Source organism: Anticarsia gemmatalis, chromosome 17 (genome assembly GCF_050436995.1).
Source record: "Anticarsia gemmatalis isolate Benzon Research Colony breed Stoneville strain chromosome 17, ilAntGemm2 primary, whole genome shotgun sequence".
Taxonomy (NCBI): Eukaryota; Metazoa; Arthropoda; class Insecta; order Lepidoptera; family Erebidae; genus Anticarsia; species Anticarsia gemmatalis.
Genome location: NC_134761.1, coordinates 9,231,540 through 9,253,332, shown reverse-complemented (window position 1 = coordinate 9,253,332; position 21,793 = coordinate 9,231,540). Strand labels below are relative to the sequence as shown.

General features: G+C 35.7%; 2 protein-coding genes across 6 annotated transcripts in view; one reads left to right on the top strand and one right to left on the bottom strand.

Moving 5' to 3' along the window:
* Hil (peptidase hillarin) overlaps positions 1 to 21,793 on the top strand; it is a 59,549-nt gene that overhangs the window by 34,756 nt on the left and 3,000 nt on the right. For all 5 annotated transcript variants that reach the window (XM_076124795.1, XM_076124791.1, XM_076124792.1 and 2 more), the window contains exons 5-13: positions 16,820 to 16,936; positions 17,218 to 17,417; positions 18,356 to 18,578; positions 18,886 to 19,112; positions 19,470 to 19,688; positions 20,019 to 20,227; positions 20,574 to 20,704; positions 21,023 to 21,166; positions 21,443 to 21,556. In XM_076124795.1, coding sequence (XP_075980910.1) covers positions 16,820 to 16,936; positions 17,218 to 17,417; positions 18,356 to 18,578; positions 18,886 to 19,112; positions 19,470 to 19,688; positions 20,019 to 20,227; positions 20,574 to 20,704; positions 21,023 to 21,166; positions 21,443 to 21,556 — 1,584 coding nt within the window. The remainder of the gene's footprint in view (positions 1 to 16,819; positions 16,937 to 17,217; positions 17,418 to 18,355; positions 18,579 to 18,885; positions 19,113 to 19,469; positions 19,689 to 20,018; positions 20,228 to 20,573; positions 20,705 to 21,022; positions 21,167 to 21,442; positions 21,557 to 21,793) is intronic.
* On the bottom strand, positions 12,314 to 14,906 carry Mccc2 (methylcrotonyl-CoA carboxylase subunit 2). The gene has a single exon (XM_076125073.1). It carries the CDS (start codon positions 14,777 to 14,779, stop codon positions 13,112 to 13,114), a length of 1,668 nt encoding a protein of 555 aa, XP_075981188.1. The 5' UTR covers positions 14,780 to 14,906; the 3' UTR covers positions 12,314 to 13,111.

The window sequence follows — 21,793 nt, the reverse complement described above, 5'->3', positions numbered from 1 at the left end:
TCTAAAACTTAAAACATTAATAAAAGAAATCAGTTTTATATAATGGAAAAAGTAAACAAAAAGTTTTTTTCATTTTCCTCAGTCAGATCCAGAAATACTAGTCATTAAGTTTTCAGTTTGTTCGTAAAGATTTTACTTAGTGTCTATGATTAAAATGTCTCAAGTTATCCACGCAATAAAACATGCTTACCCTTACTAACAGTTATCTTCAAAATGTAACGATAAACAACGATTTTATCAAGTTTTCCTTCATCACCAACAACATCATCAACTTTCTTCGGGAAATCTTTATGACACTAATTTCCACCTCAGTAATCGCTGGAGGATGACTGAAGACCATAAAGCTAACAGGTATCACGCCTAACGACTGCAAACTCTTTGGTAACACACACTTTTACTTTCCTACCTTATAATTTTGCACCGTCATAAAACAACTCTATTCCTCTCTCACATATGAAAGTCGCATCTGAGTGAGAGTGACAGCGTATTAATACGGAAGATATTCTTATCGCAAGGAAACTTGCCAACAATGGGAAATAGTTGTATAACGCTTAACATAGGTGGATGTATGTATGATGACAGTACATGTATTGTGTAGTCATCGTTCTTGATACTTGACTCGAAGAGAAAGGTGCAAGGGATTAAGAAAGTTTGAGCGGACTACATTGTTTTAATTGTTAGGGTACGAATTTATCAGATAGGAATGTACAATAAAGAACATTGACTTATTGTTTGTTCCATAGATGAAAAAGAGAAACTGTTCTGACTAAGTACTTTCCTTTAACTAACACAGAGAAATGAAATAGATCAAATCAGCGTTTAATTAATATCGTTATCGTTAATATGACTAAGATCATGCATATTTAAAAATCTAATGAAAACTGTCGTAAAATGTGAAAACACGCAACTGAACGCAGTCACAAATGAACAAGTGAAAGCTGATGCCAGCAAAAGTATTAGAAATTAGCGATCATTCATAACAAAACATACATATTTATGTACAAGTGATCGATACATAAATCATTATTAATGTGAACACAGTAGATACAAAATAAACGAATAATTCCATCAGAATGTAGCCGAGATATCTACGACATATTTCGTTTATAAATGTCATTTGTTACAACCAATTAAACCTGTCAAATACTTTTTAAATCAAGTTGTTAGACTTCTAAACGAAAGATTTATATTGTTGAGACTATGTGACATTTCGAATTCATAAATAAATTTGCTAAATTTCTGCATAAAAGCACAAAGAAAAATACAATCGAACCCATAAATAACGTGGAAATTATGTTGTAGAAACAAATAAAACACGATACCGTTAATTCGCGCCAAAATGTGACAGTTGGCGCCATTAATCAAGAGCATAGATAAAATACGTCTGGTAAGATTTTGCATAAAAAAGTGAAATGTTAGTGATGTGCATGACTTGCATCCGTATCTCTGATTGCAGTTTTAAACCGGACTTTAATTAGAACGACAATTATGTACTTTACAGATCTGGGAAAAGAGTTGCCAAAACTCGAATGTCTTCTAAAGGCTGGTGACCTGATGACCTGTACCGCAGGTTCCCACGTCTGACTGTATAAAAATGTACCGTAACATTATTTAACACAATGTTTAAATTTTAGGTCACGGAGATAAGCTTTACTTAATTCACACCGAAGAGGTAGAAATTAGAGATTTTTTTTTATCTCATAATTTCATCTTGAAAAATAAATGGATCTAAAATCTTTAGTCTTCAGATCAACGCTGAAACATATCTTATACTCTCTATCTTGCTTCTTGTTTCGTACCAAATAATAACTAGGTATTTAGAATAAATTTATTTGTGACATAAATTGAGTAGTCAAGGGAAAACCTGTTAATTATTTTACATTTATGTCAGGACACATAACGTCTAACTTAAGCCTATGAAATTAACATAAATTATACAATCCTGATTTATCTTTGTTGCCTATTACGTTTCTCTATGCCTAAGTCTAGCGACAGTGTTTGATAATCCAATCTTGGGCTTTATTTATTACGTCTCTAGTTCAGTCTAATTCGGTTTGATAGTTATTAGATTATCTGTTATTTCAACACAGGATATATATCTATATTGAACTAAACACGAAAGTATATTGTATTAAATAGTCGTTTACATACCTATAACAGTAAAACTTCACATGCCACTTTTAAAAAGTATACAAATGGTTCATATTCTAATTATTATCTTCAATGCTTTTTGACGATTGAAGTTCGTAGTGAAAGATCACATTCCAATTATATTATTTAATTATTTATTTATTAATAAAAAAATGTTCTTACCAAAATAGCTGACACTACCTAAGTATGCAAAAATCGTCTTTTATCACACTCAAAACTAACAGCTTGAATGAGCTTGAAAGTTAGCTTAAGTTACTCATAAGTCACAAGCGTCTAGGATAAACATTATCCTTGCTTCTAAACTCTAAATCATAAACAAAGTACCGACCATAGATTCATCATTTACGTTTATCAATGGTCTGTCAAGATTACACTGTACAATGCACTTGACTCCGTGGGAACTAACTGTATTATAACAGTTCAACACGTTTTCGCAACAAAATGCTTTTATTGTAAACAAAAAGCAACAGGTGAAGGTTAAAATCGAGATTTAGACTACAATGACTTCTGAATAGTCTGTGTTATTTCCTGTTACGGATTGAAGTTTCTATTTAATGTTTAGTTATATTTTGAAGTTAAGATATCTGATAAAAACCTGTTTCAAATATTTACAAGGTTTATATTTTTGATCATATCGATAATGCTTGGTTACATTGAAAATGCTCAATCGAAAACCATAGATATTTACTCTCCATGTTTTCTTATTCCTACTAGCACGTCTTAAAAGCCAAATCCGATTAAATAATCTGCATTTTCATTTTTATACCTTGATTTTTTTTCTTTATATACTTATATTCCTTTAAAAAACAAGTATAACAAACCACCCACCAAGCTAGAGAGTTATCTTAACATTAACATTCGCATCGAATAGTCAAGTGGTTCAAAGACAATAAAGCGTCAGAGACAAAATTATCATAGACACTACCTTATTAAACACTGCTTTATGAGAACGAGCTTACCCAAATATCATCTTCATAATTTATGTACATTGTAGGCACACATAGCACTCAAAACAGTAATTATTCTCTGTATAATAGAGTCCCACGGCTCTATTCTTTCAACTAAGGAGTTAATAGCAATGTAAAGGAGGTTATATTTCACATTATAGAACAATTCTAAATTAACAATCGTTGCAGACAGCTGGCAGTTTGGTAAAAGATACCATTAAGTACAACAAAAACCAAATAACTTTTTGGAAAACGCACAATCAAAAGTGACTGATCGATTTTCGTTACCATTTAAATTTTGGGTACGATATTAAAAACGTCGTCTGCAGATGATAAAGTACTACTAAACCAAGACTTTAAATTATCCAGTAACCAGTGAAAACACCTATTTTTTTCAGTCGGTAAAGTTAATATAGCAACGTATTGATACCACAGTTGATGGTACCTATTCAGAATAACACGAGCTTAAATAGGTCCATGTTCTAGTAGTTTTTAGGTATTAGCGCAAAGACTTGCTATTGAAGAGCCACCCAATTCTAAATAGGGCACATAACCCACATAGTCCCATCAAAGCCCACATCGAAACAAATATAGTTAGTTACTTTTTACAAAACAATAAATTACCTAAATCTTCTCCTACGTATGTCCCACACAGGTATTTAACATAAACTTGTAAAATCCAACTTGGTTACAATATGGCGCCGGCACAGTTTTCATTGAATATTAAAACTGTAGGTAGTTTAACCTTTAAATAGGATTATATAGGCCAACAACTTGGTAGAGAGTCTTGTATACAAGGTTCGCGTGTGGCGAAGGAATACTAAATTCGGAATAAAGAACACCAGTGACCCACGAGTTTATGCAACGGTGGCCCATAGCCAGTTGTGCTCACCGGTCGGTTATAGATCTGAGGGTTAAGCAAACCTCCGCGCGGTCGTTCCATAGATGGGTGACCACATAGTGGTATTTGAACTGAGCAATTCCGTGCTTTGAAGGACAAGTAAAAAGTCGGTCCTGGTTATCAATTAAGATCGTTCGATCAAACAGTCGTTAAGCCACGTCAAAGGCCTTTGGGGGGCTTGAACAACTTTGACACTTGGTTGACCATTAACCATACGGCTGCCTGTTTGATACAGCTAGTGTATTTTAGAAATACACAGAATTGTTAACTATAATCTAGATAAGGCCTAACCCCTTCCTCGTTTGAGAGGAGAACTTTGCCCTGCCGTAGGACCGTAACAGGTTAAAGAAATCTAAATAAATCGTACATGTTACTCTCCACTAAGTAGTGAGACTATAAGAATCGTTTGTTCGGTTATTGAATGACATCATTAATGCTATTGTTAAGAATTAAAGCGTAAGAGGATTGTAGCTTGCATTTTATTGATTGTTGAACAATTTGTAAATGCCTTTTCGTTATTATGTAACCGTATTACCAGTACTTAATATATTGTGATGGGAAAATGATTACTACGCTATTGACGTTAGCTTTAAGTAGTGATTATGCGACTTTTTTATGAATTGGGCATTCAGTACGAGTCATATCGCAAATTAGTCCATAACAACTGAAATTTCTCACTTCTTAAAAAACTTACCTTCTCCACCTAGTCTTGAAGATAGGGTACCTAAAGAACACTGTCTTATTCGTGAGCTGTGACTGGCTGAACTGGCCCTTATTTTAATAAGTCTACTTAGGCATTATTTTTCCAATCTATTAACTACTTTTAGCTTCCCCGAGCCTCGAGTAAAAATACTGCAAGTCACGTTTTAGAGGTGTGTTACAATAACCTACATGTCGTCAGTAATGAAGAAAAATTACAGTTTAATTGCCATAATAGTTTTATTCATAGTAGTTTTAAAAACCTGCTGACTGATAAAATAAATAGGCCTTAAGTAAACAGACTACATAACAGTAAAATCCCTCCTTCAAGTTATGACTATGTGACAAAACAAATTAAAAAGCTAATTATAGCACAACGCGTAATACAATCTAGGATCTCCTAGCTTTAAATTAATCTTATATTCATTTATAAAGGTATCTGACGAACATTTGTAGTTACTGACTTTAGAAATTACCCTAAATCTAGAATGACCATTAAACCTAAAAACAAAACAGAAAAGTTAACTGAAAAAAGCACTATACACTTAAATTTCTCAAAAAAGTTATCGTCACAATACTCTATGGTCTACCATAGAGCATTAACTTACTTTTTAACACAAGCAGTGCGTAACCCAAAGTCCTCAAGACTTGGTGATCTAAATATGATTTCTGTACACACACACACTGGCTGAGAACAAAAACTGACATTACTGTGTATAGCGGTGTATAATTTGCATCTAGCTATTAAGTACGGTACAAACAGGGTGAGCAGACCTTATGTTATCTTAGGACTGTTTTCAAATAAATTTAGATTGATGTATTGCGAAGTGTTATGTTTAATTTATGTTGAAGTAATTTTGGATTGTTATAAATGCATGAGCAAAAAAAAGGTTTCCGTAAATAAGTAGCGTTATTAGCTCTATTACAATTTATTCTTTTACTTTTTTTATTTATGATATTCTATTTATGATACACAGAAATTTTTTACGTAAGGCATGGGTATTAAATCTAATTATAGCAGTAGCTTAGTACTTAAATATGAATAAGTGTACCTAAAGACAATTCAAGGAAATTCTACTCGATTTTAAAATTTACCTTTAGAGAGAAAAGAAAACAATTTCGTGCTTGACGGGCCTGTGTTGAAAATTTCTAGAGATCTTATGCCCGGTTTCTGAGTACATTAAGCGGTAGTTTATCTATTCAATAGCGTTTTTTTATATGAGTTTAAACGCTATTGAATAGTTAAACTACCGCTCAATAATCTTCAGAAACCGGGGGCTAGTAACGTCACATACTTTAGTTGGTGCTTATTCCTCTTTTTCTTAACATTTAATTTTTCAAATGATTTCAAATATCCTATGAACAATACAAGTATGGTTACAAACACACTACATAGTAAACGTTAGTAGGAAACAAGCGAGCCATGTCGGTCCGTTGATTGCGTCCGAACAAACGTCATGATACGTGTGTATCTTTGTAAGATAGAACGTGCGCTATTATATTAGACACATTAATTTAATTACAATTTGTAGCGCGGTTGGTAGTGTATCCGAATGCTATACCCAATGTCCCGAGTTCGATTCCCCTGTCGGACAAAGTAAGGTACCTGGCTCAAATATGGCCAGCCGAAAAATATGGCTATATACCATTATTCCAAACACGAAATATTGTAACGCGACCATAAATTGTGGCAATATCGCATGATAATGTCCTCCTAGCCGATATCCAGCTACTGCGGTCAGTTTCATTAACTGGCCATTTATGCAGGATTAATATAACCTGCTCTACCATAAGAAATAACACATTTCTAAAAGCTCCTTCATAAAAGCTAAGCAGTTTAGTAGCCTCGTCTAAGTGACGTCATATAACCTAATTTGGGGACAGCTGTGTCGTGTGCCAACACAACGGATTTGCCCGTATATGTTCATTTACAAAGAAAATTGTATACCACGCTTATTCATAGGTACGATGTTATGGCTTATCTGAAGGCGTCAATGATTCAAAAGATATAAAGTTTAATTTAATTGCAAACCGATATAACGATAAGTACCTAGGTAGTTATTTGTATTTAAAAGGGTTAGCGTTGTGCTCTGTTTGATTTAAAAAAATAATTACTAAAATACTTGCATGTTACAATAAGTTTAAAAGATTTAAGATAAATTTGTGTCTAAAGAGGATGACTGAAATCAAATCTCCCTCTCATTCCAGGAATAGGTTTAAAATCGGGTTCTTTTAATGTAATTTTGTTAATGTTGACTTAAAGCCCATAAAAATATTTGTTAAAATAAGATAGTAATAGGCACTATTAGATAAAGCACTAAACTGTAGCAATCCTACATGTTTGCTAAAACTGGTGAACAAACAAAAAATAATGCAAGACGTTATCATTTGACAGGTTCACAGTTTTACACCCAAACAGGTTGTATGTCACCGTACCATAAACACGGGATAGTCAGTACGTTATCATCTGTCATAAACATACAGTTATTACGCACCGTTCTATACAGCCACGAGCAAAAATATCTACACAGTATAGTGCGACAAGACAACTTAGAATAGAGCCTGCTCGATTTATCTGGATTTTTATACATACTTCTGTATATTTCCAAAATATAGTAACAAATGGGCCACCGTTGCCGCGTCGGCTGCGTAAGCCTGCGAATCACCGATGTTCTAAATTCTGTATCTTGCGTACCTTTACCAGCTGCGAATCTTACATATAAGGCCTTGCATACATCTCTATAATATTGTTGGAATATCCAATAACATAATTACAGTCAAATACAAGTAGCAGACATATTATTATAAGAATAAGACTGAATAAAAATATTACAAGACCTTAATAAAATGTTGTTCTAATAGGTACATGCGTGTCTCACTGAAATGAGTATTCAAATATGATCAAAATACTCAAAATATTTTTTAAATGTCATATTGTATGACATTTAAAAAGTAAGTACTCCTACTTGCTACTTAAAATTTATTTGTCTTAAATTAGTTTGATAACTATTTTCTATTTTTTAATATTGATATTTTCTTTCGTAACTGTACAACGGCCAAGTTTCCTCTATGTTTACTCAATTGCTACGTCCATTCTGAAAGAGACGTGACTATATGTATAATGATACTCGGATTTGTATAATTATATTTAATTATCGTAATCATAACGTTTGTATTACATACGCCGCGTCTATTTTTAATTTTGCCGGCAAGTGCATGACCTAAACTTGATTGTGAAAAAATTACGTCATGTTTTAAGAAATTCAGATAATTACGCTTTATTTTACTTCATGTTATCTTCATTTATGATACCTAGTCAGTTTTTTTATAACTATCTAGCTCGTCGCTACCAAGGTAGCTATAGATATAGGTCTATTTTTAATTAAACAACATTTAGTTAGTTTATTATTATCAGCCTCGGACGTCAGTAATAAAATTTGCCAAAAAATATATTGGAATAATTAACAATTAATCAGGAAATTTAATTATTAAAAATGAGATTAAAAAAAGCAATAACCTCATTTTTAACGACATATAATTTTGTTATTTAACAATCACGTGCAATTACTCTCTACGTAATAATTTACCGAAATTATTATTTTGCAAAATGACAGTCGTGCATTTTTTAATCATAACCTATCATATTTTTTTTTTCTTAATGGCAAAGGCAACGTCAAGTCTACAGCCTCGTTCGTTGACTCGAGATAGAAAGTTGTTAATTAAGGCGGGTGATCGGCGATTGTGTAACCGAACGCAACAGATCAACCATGTGGCTGAACAGGGAAATGCCTTTGCCAGGAAAGTGGACACGTAATAAAACCATAAAGTTTGAAGTTATGGATAGAGCAAGTGATGCTGTAATGTTGACTGTACTGCATGTTCTAAATACGAATTCATTTGCACGTATTTGGAGATTCCTGTTGCTACTAAACGTAATACATAAACATACATGTCTTTTTTGCGCCATTTTCCTTCTTTGGTATAATTATAACTAAATGACTTATTTTTTATTTTAAGAACCACTGTTATGAACAACATAACCTAAGCTTACATTAGATTGCGATCTAACAGGAGCGGAGAAATAATTAAGAACGTACCATAAACACAGAATAAAAGAACGGGACTCGTCGAATTAAGATTGAACGTTAGTATTTCAGTTGGTTCACGGGATACGAACCCTCAACCCGGGGTCACTGTATCGCTAGTTCACCTTGCTATGAATTAAATAAAGTAGCACACATAATAAATTAAGTATAATAATTAGCATCTTGCTTTATTTTCTGTCTGCTGACATTGAAATGTCATGCATTATTAAAAATGTAACATTCATACGAATACAATTTTGTAGAAATCTAAATAGACTGACCTATCTTGTTTTCTAACGTAGAAATATTTATACGACTTATTCACAACTTTATGATATGGAAACAAGTTTAATTTGAAGAATTCAAGAAAAAAAATAGAATAATAGCAGTCAACAGACACCATGCCTGTAAATCAGATTCCAATCTTCTGCATGATTAATTCAAATGTGATCAGTTCCTTATTGAAGGCTTGAGCTTACGTCAGCTTATCATAATTTGCAGCATTCTAATGAACACGATTCTCAGACAACATAGAATGTAGGCGATCAAGTTCCGTCTCTCAATAACCTAACCACATTCAAGCAAATTAGTTTGTATCAAATTTCACTGGAAATCATAATAATAAACAATTGATCGGCAACAATATGTCCGCTCTTACGATCGAGCGCGCCATTTTACGCTTTCCAGTCGCAACGGTCTCCGCGTGCGTGATTTTTTTCTAACTGGAATTCTTTACAAGAAAATCTATATGTTCTACCAGCCGAGTAGAGTCTATTAACAGAGTTAATTGCCGATCCATATGGCGAGTGCTCGGTGGCCCCATTTTAAAAACATTTTTCTCATAAAAAAATAATTCTATAAAATTAATAGGTTGCCGCTCTTGTGTTGTGTAACCGAACGTAATTAGGTGGCTGTTTCGGAATGCCTTTGCTATAAAATCAAGATTATTTTTTACTGTTAGATTATACCATATTAGATTAAAAATTCTGTCTCTACTAAAGTAGGTAAGTACAAGATGGAACTGGGAATTTTATCCTATTTTATAGTAGCAATAGAATAAAGTGGGCGTCCATTTTTAATTATTCAGCTGATCTAAATAAGTAATTCTAATTCACAAATGTTATTATACAGAGACGATTTATAAATGATGAGTTGTAGTTATAACAATTAACGTAATGTTACCTACTCACAATTTCAATATTAGGTACATTTTGGAAAAAGGTTTGAATATCCTAAAGACAAAACATTGTGTACTCTAATTATTCCAAAATAAAGCAAATATATGATTCTGATTCTTGTATCATTATCTAGTATCTACCTAGTTAAATGAAGTAAAAGTAGATTACACTGAATGTTAATTTTCTGGAAAGTGGTCATATACTAATGACATTTTTTCATTAATTACCCAATTGATATATTTATTGTCTTCATTAAGTCCTTTAATTAAAGCACGCAAATGAGCGTGGTTTTCAATAATAACTCAAAGATGCAACTCAATTATAGTTTAAATTAGACTGACAGTCAGATAAACTATAAAACACTAAACATTAATTGATAAAATGCAGTCAGACAGTCACGCAACTTGTACAGTCCATCATAATAAAAATCATTAGTGCAGTTTCCCTGCAACTTGAGCTAAATAAATAAATCACACGAACACCGCACTTGTTAATGAATTGATATTTATGTGGTTACATACATTGTTAGAACACAGTGCCCGCAACGATTTCGTCTTTATTGGTTTAAAGTTCCGACTTCCACCGAGGTTTTAAATGGATTAAAGATATTTTTTATCGAATAGATCATGTCTATTATAGAAGAAGGAGAAGGTTTTTCGACTGTAATCTATTGGCGAATTTACACAGAACTTTTCGTTCATTAAAACCTCCTTTTTGTTAGTGATGCATACAAATCGGTACTGCAGTTTTAGAATAAACTAAAGCCAGCGAATTCGTCCGCTTGAACACGGTTTCCCGTGGTACAAAGTATCGCGAGTAAGACAAACAAATGTCGACTTTGTTAATGTAGGTAGGATACCCTGTTTCGTGAATCGTACGAGATAATTCATTGATATTTATGTGATATCCACAATTGCACAATTGCTTTTAACGTGGTCGGAGGACATTGCGCTCAATATGATAATAGCCTTTATTAATTAGACGGTTTATGTCTGTACAGAATATTGAATATTATACAAAGGTTAAACGTTTGACATTTATATTTAAATTGCTGCAACTTTATCAATGAGCTAAATGAGCTTAATTAAATAGACTAGGTGGCGCCACTTGCGACTCGTGAGCTATTTGTCAAATTTTAACAGATTCGAATTAGTTGATTTATAAACGCATCCTCAAATAATCAGCCGATTATATTTTTTAATAACAACAAAGTAAAAATAAGTAATTACAAGTAACGGAACAGTTTTTCAGCTTTGCTAAAAACTTATCAAGTCATACCTTTTAAAGTGATGTGCCTGTATATCTAACACTGATTCACGTAAAAATCGCCCGGTCTAGTACAATAAAGTAAAATTTCAAGAATTCAAAGTATTAAAATAATATGTCATCAACGGAGTCCTAATTAAAATTGAATGATTCGAACGGGTCCGTAGCAGTCCAGACCAGTAACGCGATTTTCTACAGTCGGTACCAACTAGTGTTAAGAATTTGACATTTAAAATTTACTGAACTATTCGTTTCCACGGCACCAACTAGGAGCGCTGATTAGGTTATCATACGAAATTTTTCGAAAGCTGGCCGGATGTGGATACTCTGTGATAGCAGGGAAACGCTTCTCTAATGCCTATCTCGCTTGGAAAACCTGTATATCTGTATTAGTGTCTAAACTATGAAATAAACGAGAATAATAAATTGTTAAACAAAGAACTCACAATCCTTTCGGAACGAAATAAAAAAATAATAAAAAGCGCGGCATTATCTATGGCCTTGTCATCTAGACTGGATGTTAAAAGTGAGTGGCTGATATCCTATTGTTAAACTTGAACTCTTAATAGCAGGTCAACGTATCACATTAGCATGCTAATAGCTGACAGTTGCTTTTTATTGCTATTGTTCTGCTTTTAATTTAACTTCCTATTATTTTTGTATGGATGTAAAAATATTTTGACATTTTATAATTTTAGTTTAAATCCAAAATTTTAAAACATTTCTTTGTTGATACTGCCTATCAAAAATGAATGGGTAAGTAAGAAATCCAATAAAAATCCTACAGACTGAAATTATACTGTTTACTGAATGATGGTACTGTTTATAAATTGCAATAAATAAATAAGAATAAATTCTTTGTAGAAAAGGAAACTATGATGACCTTGCACTTTGATATAAAATTACCTACATTCAAGAATAGAATTCCATAGGTCAAGAGTGAACTGTATATCATAAAGATCCGTAATAATAAAAGTCTACAATAGTCTCTGCCCGTTTCAAAATGAGTCACTTCATTTCATAAAATGAAAAATTACTCACGATCATAATTCATTAATCCAATGAGTAATAGAAAAAAAAACTATACAAAATTCAAAAATATTTTATTATAAAAATAAATAATGATGACGAATATTTACATAAATGTTGTCATTGATAAAACATCTGTAATAATATTGAGCACAGAAACATTATTATTCATTATGTTTGAATTACACAATCAGTTTTCGACCGATAACCTCCAACTTCCTAAGGGTTTGTGACCTCCAAAATTTATACATACTCGTCAAATATTCACAACCAAAATTTTGTTTTCAACAATACACAATTTTAAAGTAAAAATTACGTAATAATCAACAATTTAAATATAAAAACCTACTTTAATGTCGCGACTGCATCACCAAGAAATAAAAATAAAAAAGTAGTCAGACGGAACAAACAAGACACTTATAATCGTATGTTTGTCTATAATTCAAAAATTAAGGGAGACGTATTTCATTGAACATTGATCACTAATTAAAATCCTTGAAATTAGCAGATGTGTTCACATTGTTTGAGACAAATACATACGAGTAAAGAGGTGTGTGTTAGATAACACGTGTATTACGTTATAAGGCTTATCAATCTTGCTTAATGACTGATACACTATCAAGTAATCACGAATCCGAAATTTTAGCTAGTAACCATATCACGATAAGATAAAAACAATCACAAAATTTACATTACCGATGAGCAAAATCATAAACCAAATATAATCACAATCAATTATAGGCTACCAACAGCATTTAAAAGTTTGTAATACTCATGATAATGAAATCAGTGTAACATTCACGTAAATAACTGATAATACGACCACTTGATACTTTGACATAGGTTTTTATCACATCACATTCTGAAAATACCGAATTTACTGTCTCTGAACGGAGCGTTTAATGCGGCAGATAGACTCAGTCCAATAACTTTCCTAGTGTCTGTTGGTGCTATAATACCATCGTCCCAAAGTCTCGCAGTACTGTAGTATGGACGTCCTTCCTTTTCAAACATCGCTTCCAATGGAGCCCTCATTTTCTTCTCGTCCTCGTCAGTCCATTCCTTTCCTTCCCTCTTTGCCTTCTCCTTAGCTATCAAAGTCAACACTGTAGCAGCTTGTGGTCCTCCCATGACGGATATCCTAGCATTTGGCCACATGTAGAGGAAACTAGGCGAGTAAGCACGTCCACACATGCCGTAGTTTCCAGCACCGAAACTACCTCCAAGCAACACGGTAATTTTCGGTCCCTTGAAGCAACTCACAGCTGTCACCATCTTAGCACCATTCTTAGCGATACCTCCGGCTTCCGCGTCTGGGCCCACCATAAAACCAGTTATGTTTTGAAGGAAAAGTAAAGGAATCTTCCTGGAAGCGCAAAGTTGAATGAAATGAGCTCCTTTTAAGGCAGCCTCTGAGTGTATCACTCCGTTGTTGCCAATCACTCCGACAGAGTGTCCATACATAGATGCAAAACCGCATACCAAAGTCTCTCCATAAAGTTGTTTGAATTCATGGAATCTGCTTCCGTCAACTAATCTCGCGACCACTTCCCTGATGTCGTAAGGTCTCTGAATATTCGCTCCTACGATGCCGTGAAGATCGGTTATGTCATGGACGGGATCATCAACTTTAGGCACCTCAATTCTGGCTCTCTGTTCGCTGTTCCAGTTCAAATTGGATACAACGTTTCTAGCTAAATTCAATGCGTGCTCGTCATCTAATGCGTAATGGTCAGTTACACCAGATCGTCTACAATGAAGATCGGCACCTCCCAGGTCCTCAGCAGACACGGTTTCTCCAGTAGCGGCCTTGACTAGAGGTGGGCCGGCTAAGAAAATAGTTCCTTGATTTTTAATAATAATACTTTCATCCGACATGCTAGGAATGTAAGCGCCACCGGCCGTGCACGAGCCCATGACTACAGAGATCTGTGGAATGCCCTCAGAGGACATGTTAGCTTGATTGTAGAATATCCTTCCGAAATGTTCTCTGTCCGGGAACACGTCGGCTTGGTCGGGTAAGTGCGCGCCTCCGGAGTCCACGAGATAAATGCACGGAAGCCGGCACTCTTGTGCAATCGCTTGCGCCCGCAAGTGTTTCTTCACTGTCATAGGGAAATAAGTGCCTCCTTTAACAGTGGAGTCATTAGCCACAATCATGCAATCACGACCGTGAACTTTCCCGATGGCTGTAACGATGCCGGCGCTCGGGACTTGCCCTTTGTACATGTCGATGGCGGCGAGCGTGCTCAGTTCTAAAACGTCGCTGCCTTCGTCCACCAACCGGTTAATCCTGTCCCTGACGAGCAGTTTTCCTCTCGCGGTGTGCCTCTGTACGGCGTCCTCCGGGCCGCCTTTGATGGCGTCACCGGTTTTCTGCCGGAGTTCTTCGACGAGCTCGTCCATTCGCGCCTTATTCTCTTGGTAGTAAGGGTCGGATCTGTTCGGCTCCGTGCCGATGACGGTAGCGTGATTGTGCCGGCATTGGCTCAATCGCCGTATCCCTCTGACTAGTTTGAGCATTTTTAAATGTATAATAAGTTGCAGAATGAAACACGACCGGTCCGCGAGTCGGTGTCGCGCTACTGCCGATAATGTTGTACCGTTATCTATACGATTAACTCGTACAAAAACAAATTCCTCGCCCGGCGACCCTCCCGCCGCGCGATAAAAACTCACATTATGTATGAAATGTTAATGTGTATCCATTGTTACTCGATGACTATTTACGTAATATTTACATATGGATAGACGCCGCGGTGGGAGTTCATTCATTCGTTCAATCTCGGCTGATTTCGATTCACAATAAATTGCAGTTAATAAAGTCGTGTCAGTTGTAACTCTTGGTACAAATAAATTCAACTCAGTCGTGACCTACTTTAGGTGAAGTTCACGTCGACCTTGAATGAGTGTGTAAAGCCAAAAACTGTTGAACCACACAACTTTTTAACAACGAACCGTTACTAAATTACTTTGCATAAGTACAAGAAATTGCCAATTCATAATACTATTATCTCCTTATCTCAGATAATAATATGGAACAAAATTAAAACGAAAATCAAACAAAAATCAAAGAACGAAAACAGTTTTGCTTTAAGCCAAAATAGAACTAAGGATGGAATGATGGATAATATGGAATAACTTACAATAAATTTTGCAACAGTAAAACATTGGCTTTAAAATAATAACCTAGAGTCAACAGTGTTTAACTCTTACACACACCGCTAAATATTTACCAAGAGTTTAAAAACCATACTTATGAATATTATAAAACCTTAAAATAACTGTTTATCAGTTGGTCAAGTACAGTTAAACTGCTAAACGGATGTAGGTGAAATTTGGCATTGGGATAGGTTATATCTTAGGAAATCAAATAGACTATATTTAGGGCAACAAAACTAGTGTAAAATATCAAAATGAACTACTTAAAAACTTATAATACAAACGCCAACGGCGCTTATATTACTCCGTATATTAAAAAAGATACAAGAAGTAACCGCGATGTCTGCTACCACTGATAATGAGTACTGTTACTTCGTCGCAAAAAATCTCATCAACAAACGCTTCATCTACACTTACTGGGCCATGTGTTGTGGAGAGATCGTAAGCGCAAAATTGATGGCTCTAAGATATTTAGAGCAAATTATTTCATGTAATAACCGACGGCAAAACTTCACTCGGCATTTCTAGAGCTGTTGGCTGTTTCAATTTGAAAACTTATTTGATGATTGTACGTGATATATTTGATGAGAGAATCTGACCTTCTGGGACTAGGATTTCCAAAAATCTTCTCTTACTGCTCCTTTCCTTCCTAAGGAATACCATACAGGGGCTATTTCCAAAAATGTTCTCTTAAGTAGGTACTGCCTCTTTACACTTCTTAAAGAATCTTCATACCAAATCCCAACTTTCTATGCTCAGTAGTTTCGGCTGTACGTTTTCCATCAGTCAGTAAGTCACTCAGTAACGGAGGAGTGTATATAGATGTAACCCTTAAGTCTGATTCTCAGTTTAAGATGTAGTCTACGTACTTAAACACATTAGAATATTGATGTTCTCGCGCTCAATTCCTAAGAAAGCGTGCAAAAGAATGCAAGCAATTCTGTTCCGGGCGTTCAGCAACATAATTAAAAGCTAGAAAATTACACAGCAAGCTGATAATCCCGCGGGCCATCTATCAATAAATAAGCGGTTGCGATCGATCGGATAATCGGTGTGCAAGCGCAGGTGAACGACACAATCGTTTCACTTTCATTCCGCCAGGTGGCGACACTTTCCATCGTGATGACGGTCGTCTAATGATCGTTAATCTCAACTGACACATGATGCTAAATTAGATTGATTTAGACATAGTTCCACTCGATATATGGGCGTTGTATATGACTTCTAATTGATACTTGTGGCTTATTGATTTGTAAAAATTCATGTTACGACTGAATGATTTTGTTGGGATCTCATAGTTCATGTTTTTTTATTACAGGGAAATATTTTCCAAAACAATCCTATATCAACCAAAGCCTGTTAAAGCAATTCCTTAATTAGATAATTTTTACTTGTCTTCAGGATCGAGATGAACAAACCAAATTAGAAATGAAACACCGCCAGGAAGAAGATGACTTGTACAGAAAATTCTCAAAACATCGTGAAGAAGAAAACAGAAGAATACGAGAAGAAATACAGGTAATACATTTAAACCTATTTGTTAGTAAAGAAATAAAAAGTTTTTCCTCACAGTCATAACGGTAAAAGAAAACATTGTAAGGAATTCTTGCATACCAATATTACCTCATTCTTGAAAATAATATCTGTAGAGGTAGGTACTAAGCCAGCCCGATGGACAAAGGTTTCGTCTAGGCTCTTATTTAGTTCACATTGCAAGGAGAAATCCTTGCCAAGCAGTAGGAGCCGTAACGGTTTTTTATTTATTAAGTCTGCTAATTGTGAATATTTTTCTTCACCAGGATGAATGGGAAAGAGAACTGGAGAGACTAACAAACAGGTTCCAACAAGAAATGCAAGTGAAGAAACGGCGGCCGGACTCCGAGATAGGCGCTCTCACGTTACGTCACCAACAGGAAAGAGCTGACTTGGAGAAGAACATGACGCTGAGGAGGGACAAGAAGAAGGAGAGCCTTACGAGGAAAATGCTGGAACATGAAAGGTACATTACAAAACTAGCCTCTAACAAAACTCTACGTGCTAATAACGGGAAAAAGAAATTATATTACAGCGCTCTGGCAGCCGATTTTTAACTCATTAAGTCTTAATATACAAAAATTCACGACGTATTGAAAACTCCTCCTTTGTTTAAGTCGATAATAACATTTCATATCTGTTTAACGCATGGTTTAGTGTTGAGAAATGAGACTATTATTTATTTATTATGTTAGCAATTAGGCCAATACTAGATAGATATTGGAACATACATACAAACAAAAAAGTTTCACTGTCAAGTAAAACCTGAACAGTAGCAGTTTAGTTATTATATTATCCGTGTCAAATATCTATGCAAATATTCAGTTTTATAGTCAGTAATAAACGCGAATTATTCACACGTCTGCACTCAAGTAGTATAATGTTACCGTTCAGTACTTATAGTGGCTATTTCTTTGAGAAGGGGCTTAGCTTTCTCTGAGTCCGGTTTCTTTGCTAAATTATGGTGTCCTATTAACAAATACCGATACTATTTGCATATCCATAGATAGAAACTGCTTAATCGTGCTTGATTTAGATTGATAACTATTTTGTTTTCTGATAATGGTATTTTTAACCAAATCTAAAAACTGAGCTTCAGTCACTTCAATGCCAAATATGTAGCTGGTATATAAGACATCAGTTAATTCTAAATACTTTCCCTAAACATCTAATCAGCTTATTGTTAATTAATCATTTTGGAGTTAGGTAGGTATGCTCTTAAAAACACAGTAAACAAAATTATGTAGTAAAATCTGAAATCGATATTGATACTAAAATTTTAATGTACCTACCTTTGTCTGCTACTGCTCTTTTTTTAATTTTTACCAAAAGGAAGAACCATGCGCATAAAATTATCAAATCTATTCCATAATTTTTACAATGAAAATTATTTTCTACCACCAGGGCGGCAACGGCAGCCTTAGTCGAAAAACAGAGTCACGAGATGATGGAGCTGATCCAGGAACGAAGGTCGGAGTACATGGCAGCGTCCTCCCTCTACGTAGACGGGGAGGAGGCACCTCCCTATCCATCCAGAGCACCCCCGCCACAGCCTCCCCTGGTCTCCAAATTCCACATCTATACCGACCCTGCGGAGTTCGCTGATGTCGATAAAATTGCTATTTCGGTAAGTAAAAATCTTACAGTAAAAAATCTATTTCAGATGATTTCAAAAGATCGTTAGAAGTGTAAAAGAAAACATATTTACTATAATAGACCGGATCTCCGAACTCATTAGACTAAATTGTCTAAACACTAGAGAAGTAAAAGACGGTTAGATCCCGCGTGTATGTGTGTTCAAAATTCACTTATTTGTTTATGTGCCGTTTTTCCAAACATCTTTTAATGAGCACCATACCCTTGATGGACCTCATAGACCTTATATTTCTCATCTGTACCTACTACTCCTAACAGAGCACCACTTGATATTCCAGGTGGCACAAGAAGACCAAAAAACATTCACAGATCTAGTCCGGCAACTAGTCGGTAGATGCGCGAGCGACGTGGAGAAGGCGCGCACCATCTTCCGTTGGATCACGGTGAAGAACCTGAACAACATCCAGTTTGACGACAACCTGCGCGGAGACTCGCCCCTCGGCCTGCTCAGAGGCATCAAGCACGGCACCGAGAGTTACCATGTACTGTTTAAGAGATTGTGCAGGTAAGGAAAAATTGTAGGTAAACGAAAAGCAGGCAAACGAAAAGGTCGATAGAACTTGTGTTCTGATCCGAAATGGCTCTCTGTGGAGCCCTGTCATAGAATTTTTAAGATTAATATAATCACACGAACTAGGTACTGATTTTTTTGGATAGGGTTTTGAGCGTCCCTGGATTATTTACAATTGCATAGAATGAAGAAATATTTCTGTTGCTCATAAACTGAATGCTTCATGTCAGAGTGATAAGGACGGTCCAAGAACCAACACATGCTTTATACTTCCGACTTTCATAAAAACAATAATCGATTAAAATGATATCTTAAACCTACCTACCATCATTATTCCTCCTCTATTTCCAGTTACGCCGGCCTCCACTGCGTGGTGATCAAGGGCTACAGCAAGTCCGCGGGCTACCAGCCAGGAGTTCGCTTCGAAGACAACAGGTTCCGTAACTCTTGGAACGCGGTGTACGTGGCCGGAGCATGGCGCTTTGTGCAGTGCAACTGGGGAGCCAGGCATCTGGTCAACGCTAAGGATGCTCCCAAACCTGGGAACAGAGGGAAGAGCGATAGCTTGAGGTAAGTACTAAATGCTGTTAGTCAAAGAGTATCCTGAATTTATTAGGCAATCTACTTTCTGGCCGAGACACATATAGAAAGCAGATAAATAGGAAAAAAATGGAATGTAACAGCAGTCCCTCAGCTTTTTTAAAAATTGGTTCTTCTTTTTAGGGAGGTTTTGTGAACATAACACAATAATCAACTACAAGAAGACACCCTGCTAAAATGAAACACAATAACGTCGAATTGTTTTAAAGCTGTCCAAAATTTACTAGACGAGTTCCTGATTAGATCATAAAATGTCTTCAAAAACAAACATCATTAAAAATATTCATCTGTTCGTTCCAGATACGAGTACGACGACCACTATTTCCTGACAGACCCTCGCGAGTTCATCTACGAGTTCTTCCCGCTGCAGGCGGACTGGCAGCTGCTGAAGACGCCCATCACGCTGCACGACTTCGAGGAGCTGCCCTTCGTCCGCTCGCTGTTCTTCCGCTACGGGCTGTACTTCAGTGACCCTAATACTAAAGCTGTTATGTATACTGATTCGACAGGTAAGTTTAACTAAAATTTTAGAATGTCCTCCGTAGGCTTATTACCATGAGATTTTTTCTGCTAGCAGTCTTAAGTATCAGCCGAAACGCGGTTAATGTGACCGGTTAATTCAATGTTTTGGCTACTTTGGATCCAGTCTATTTCTTGTTCCGAGTCGGTTGGAAAAGCGTTCAATAGAACAAAGTATTCGAAGCTTAGACAAGTGCATCTTAGTACCAAACCATAATGGCTCTAGCAACAGGCAACCGAAAGCAGTATAGAAGTAATTATTGATATATCGCTAGAGTTATGCATTAACCTGACCTTACATTATAATAATCTAAAAACATTTTTGTTCGTGATCAGGTGCGGCGACTATGCGTATAGCCATGCCCGCACACATGCAGAGCTCACTGATCTTCCACTACAACCTGAAGTTTTACGACACCGAGGGCGACGGCTTCGACGGAGTCAGCCTCAAGAGATTTGTTATGCAGGTAACTACGAGTAGAAAATCAAATTCAAATCATTCATTAATCGAGGTCAAAATATTGACACGATGATCGTTACAAATACTGAATCAATCACTCTCTCGGAAAGGGGATAGAGCCTTATATTATATGAAGTTATTTTTGCTATTCAATAAAGTTTTAAGTAGGTAATGTAATAAATAATTAATTCACAGAAAAAATATTAGCCAAACCAAAAGAAAGTCTAATGTCTTATTTGGAAGTTAAAGTTGAATCTCTATCATTTCTGTACTTTCCTCCATTCATTAATCTTCAGTTTAACAAGTACACTGTTGTACGTTACAGTCGGTGGTAGGCAACGTGGTGTCGTTCCGTGTCCACGCGCCGTGCAGTGGCGCCTTCCTGCTGGACATCTTCGCCAACGCCGTGACGCCGCGCGAGTACCTCACCGGGGAACCTATGAAGTTCAAGAGCGTTTGCAAGTTCAAGGTAATTAATTGCAGTATGACCACCACAATACAAAGGAATATATGCTAGAAATTTTATTAATATTGCCATTGTGAAAACTATATTAGGCATATTTCTTAGACACCATGTTAAACCAGTGAGAGTGTGAATTCGAAGAGTGGAAAAAAGACTACTTACTCTATAGTCGGGAGATGTTTTCTAAAACACCTTGTGTCATAACACAGAAAGATTTATGGACAGGTTTCGTGAATATCTATAAACTGGTAAGTATTGAATTTCGTTATGTTTTTTTTACAGATCTGCTGCGCTGAACTACAAACGGTAATGGTTCCGCTGCCGGACTGCGCGAGCGGAGAATGGGGGCCGACCAAAGCGACCAGACTCTTCGGACTTGTACCTATTACACACCAAGTAAGATAAATACGTCTGTTAGTAGACTAACAAAGCATTGTAGAATCTCTAAATTTGGCTTGGATTTTGACTCTTGACCAGTAAATGTGTTAAAGTTTAAACTCTTTTGAGCAAAATAACGTTTTTGAAAAACCTTTTGGACAATACTATTTCCCATGCAAACAAAACTCCCGTAAAATTATTGTGTGATTCGGAATATTTTTCTGTGCATCGGGATATTTTCCTCGTAATCAATAT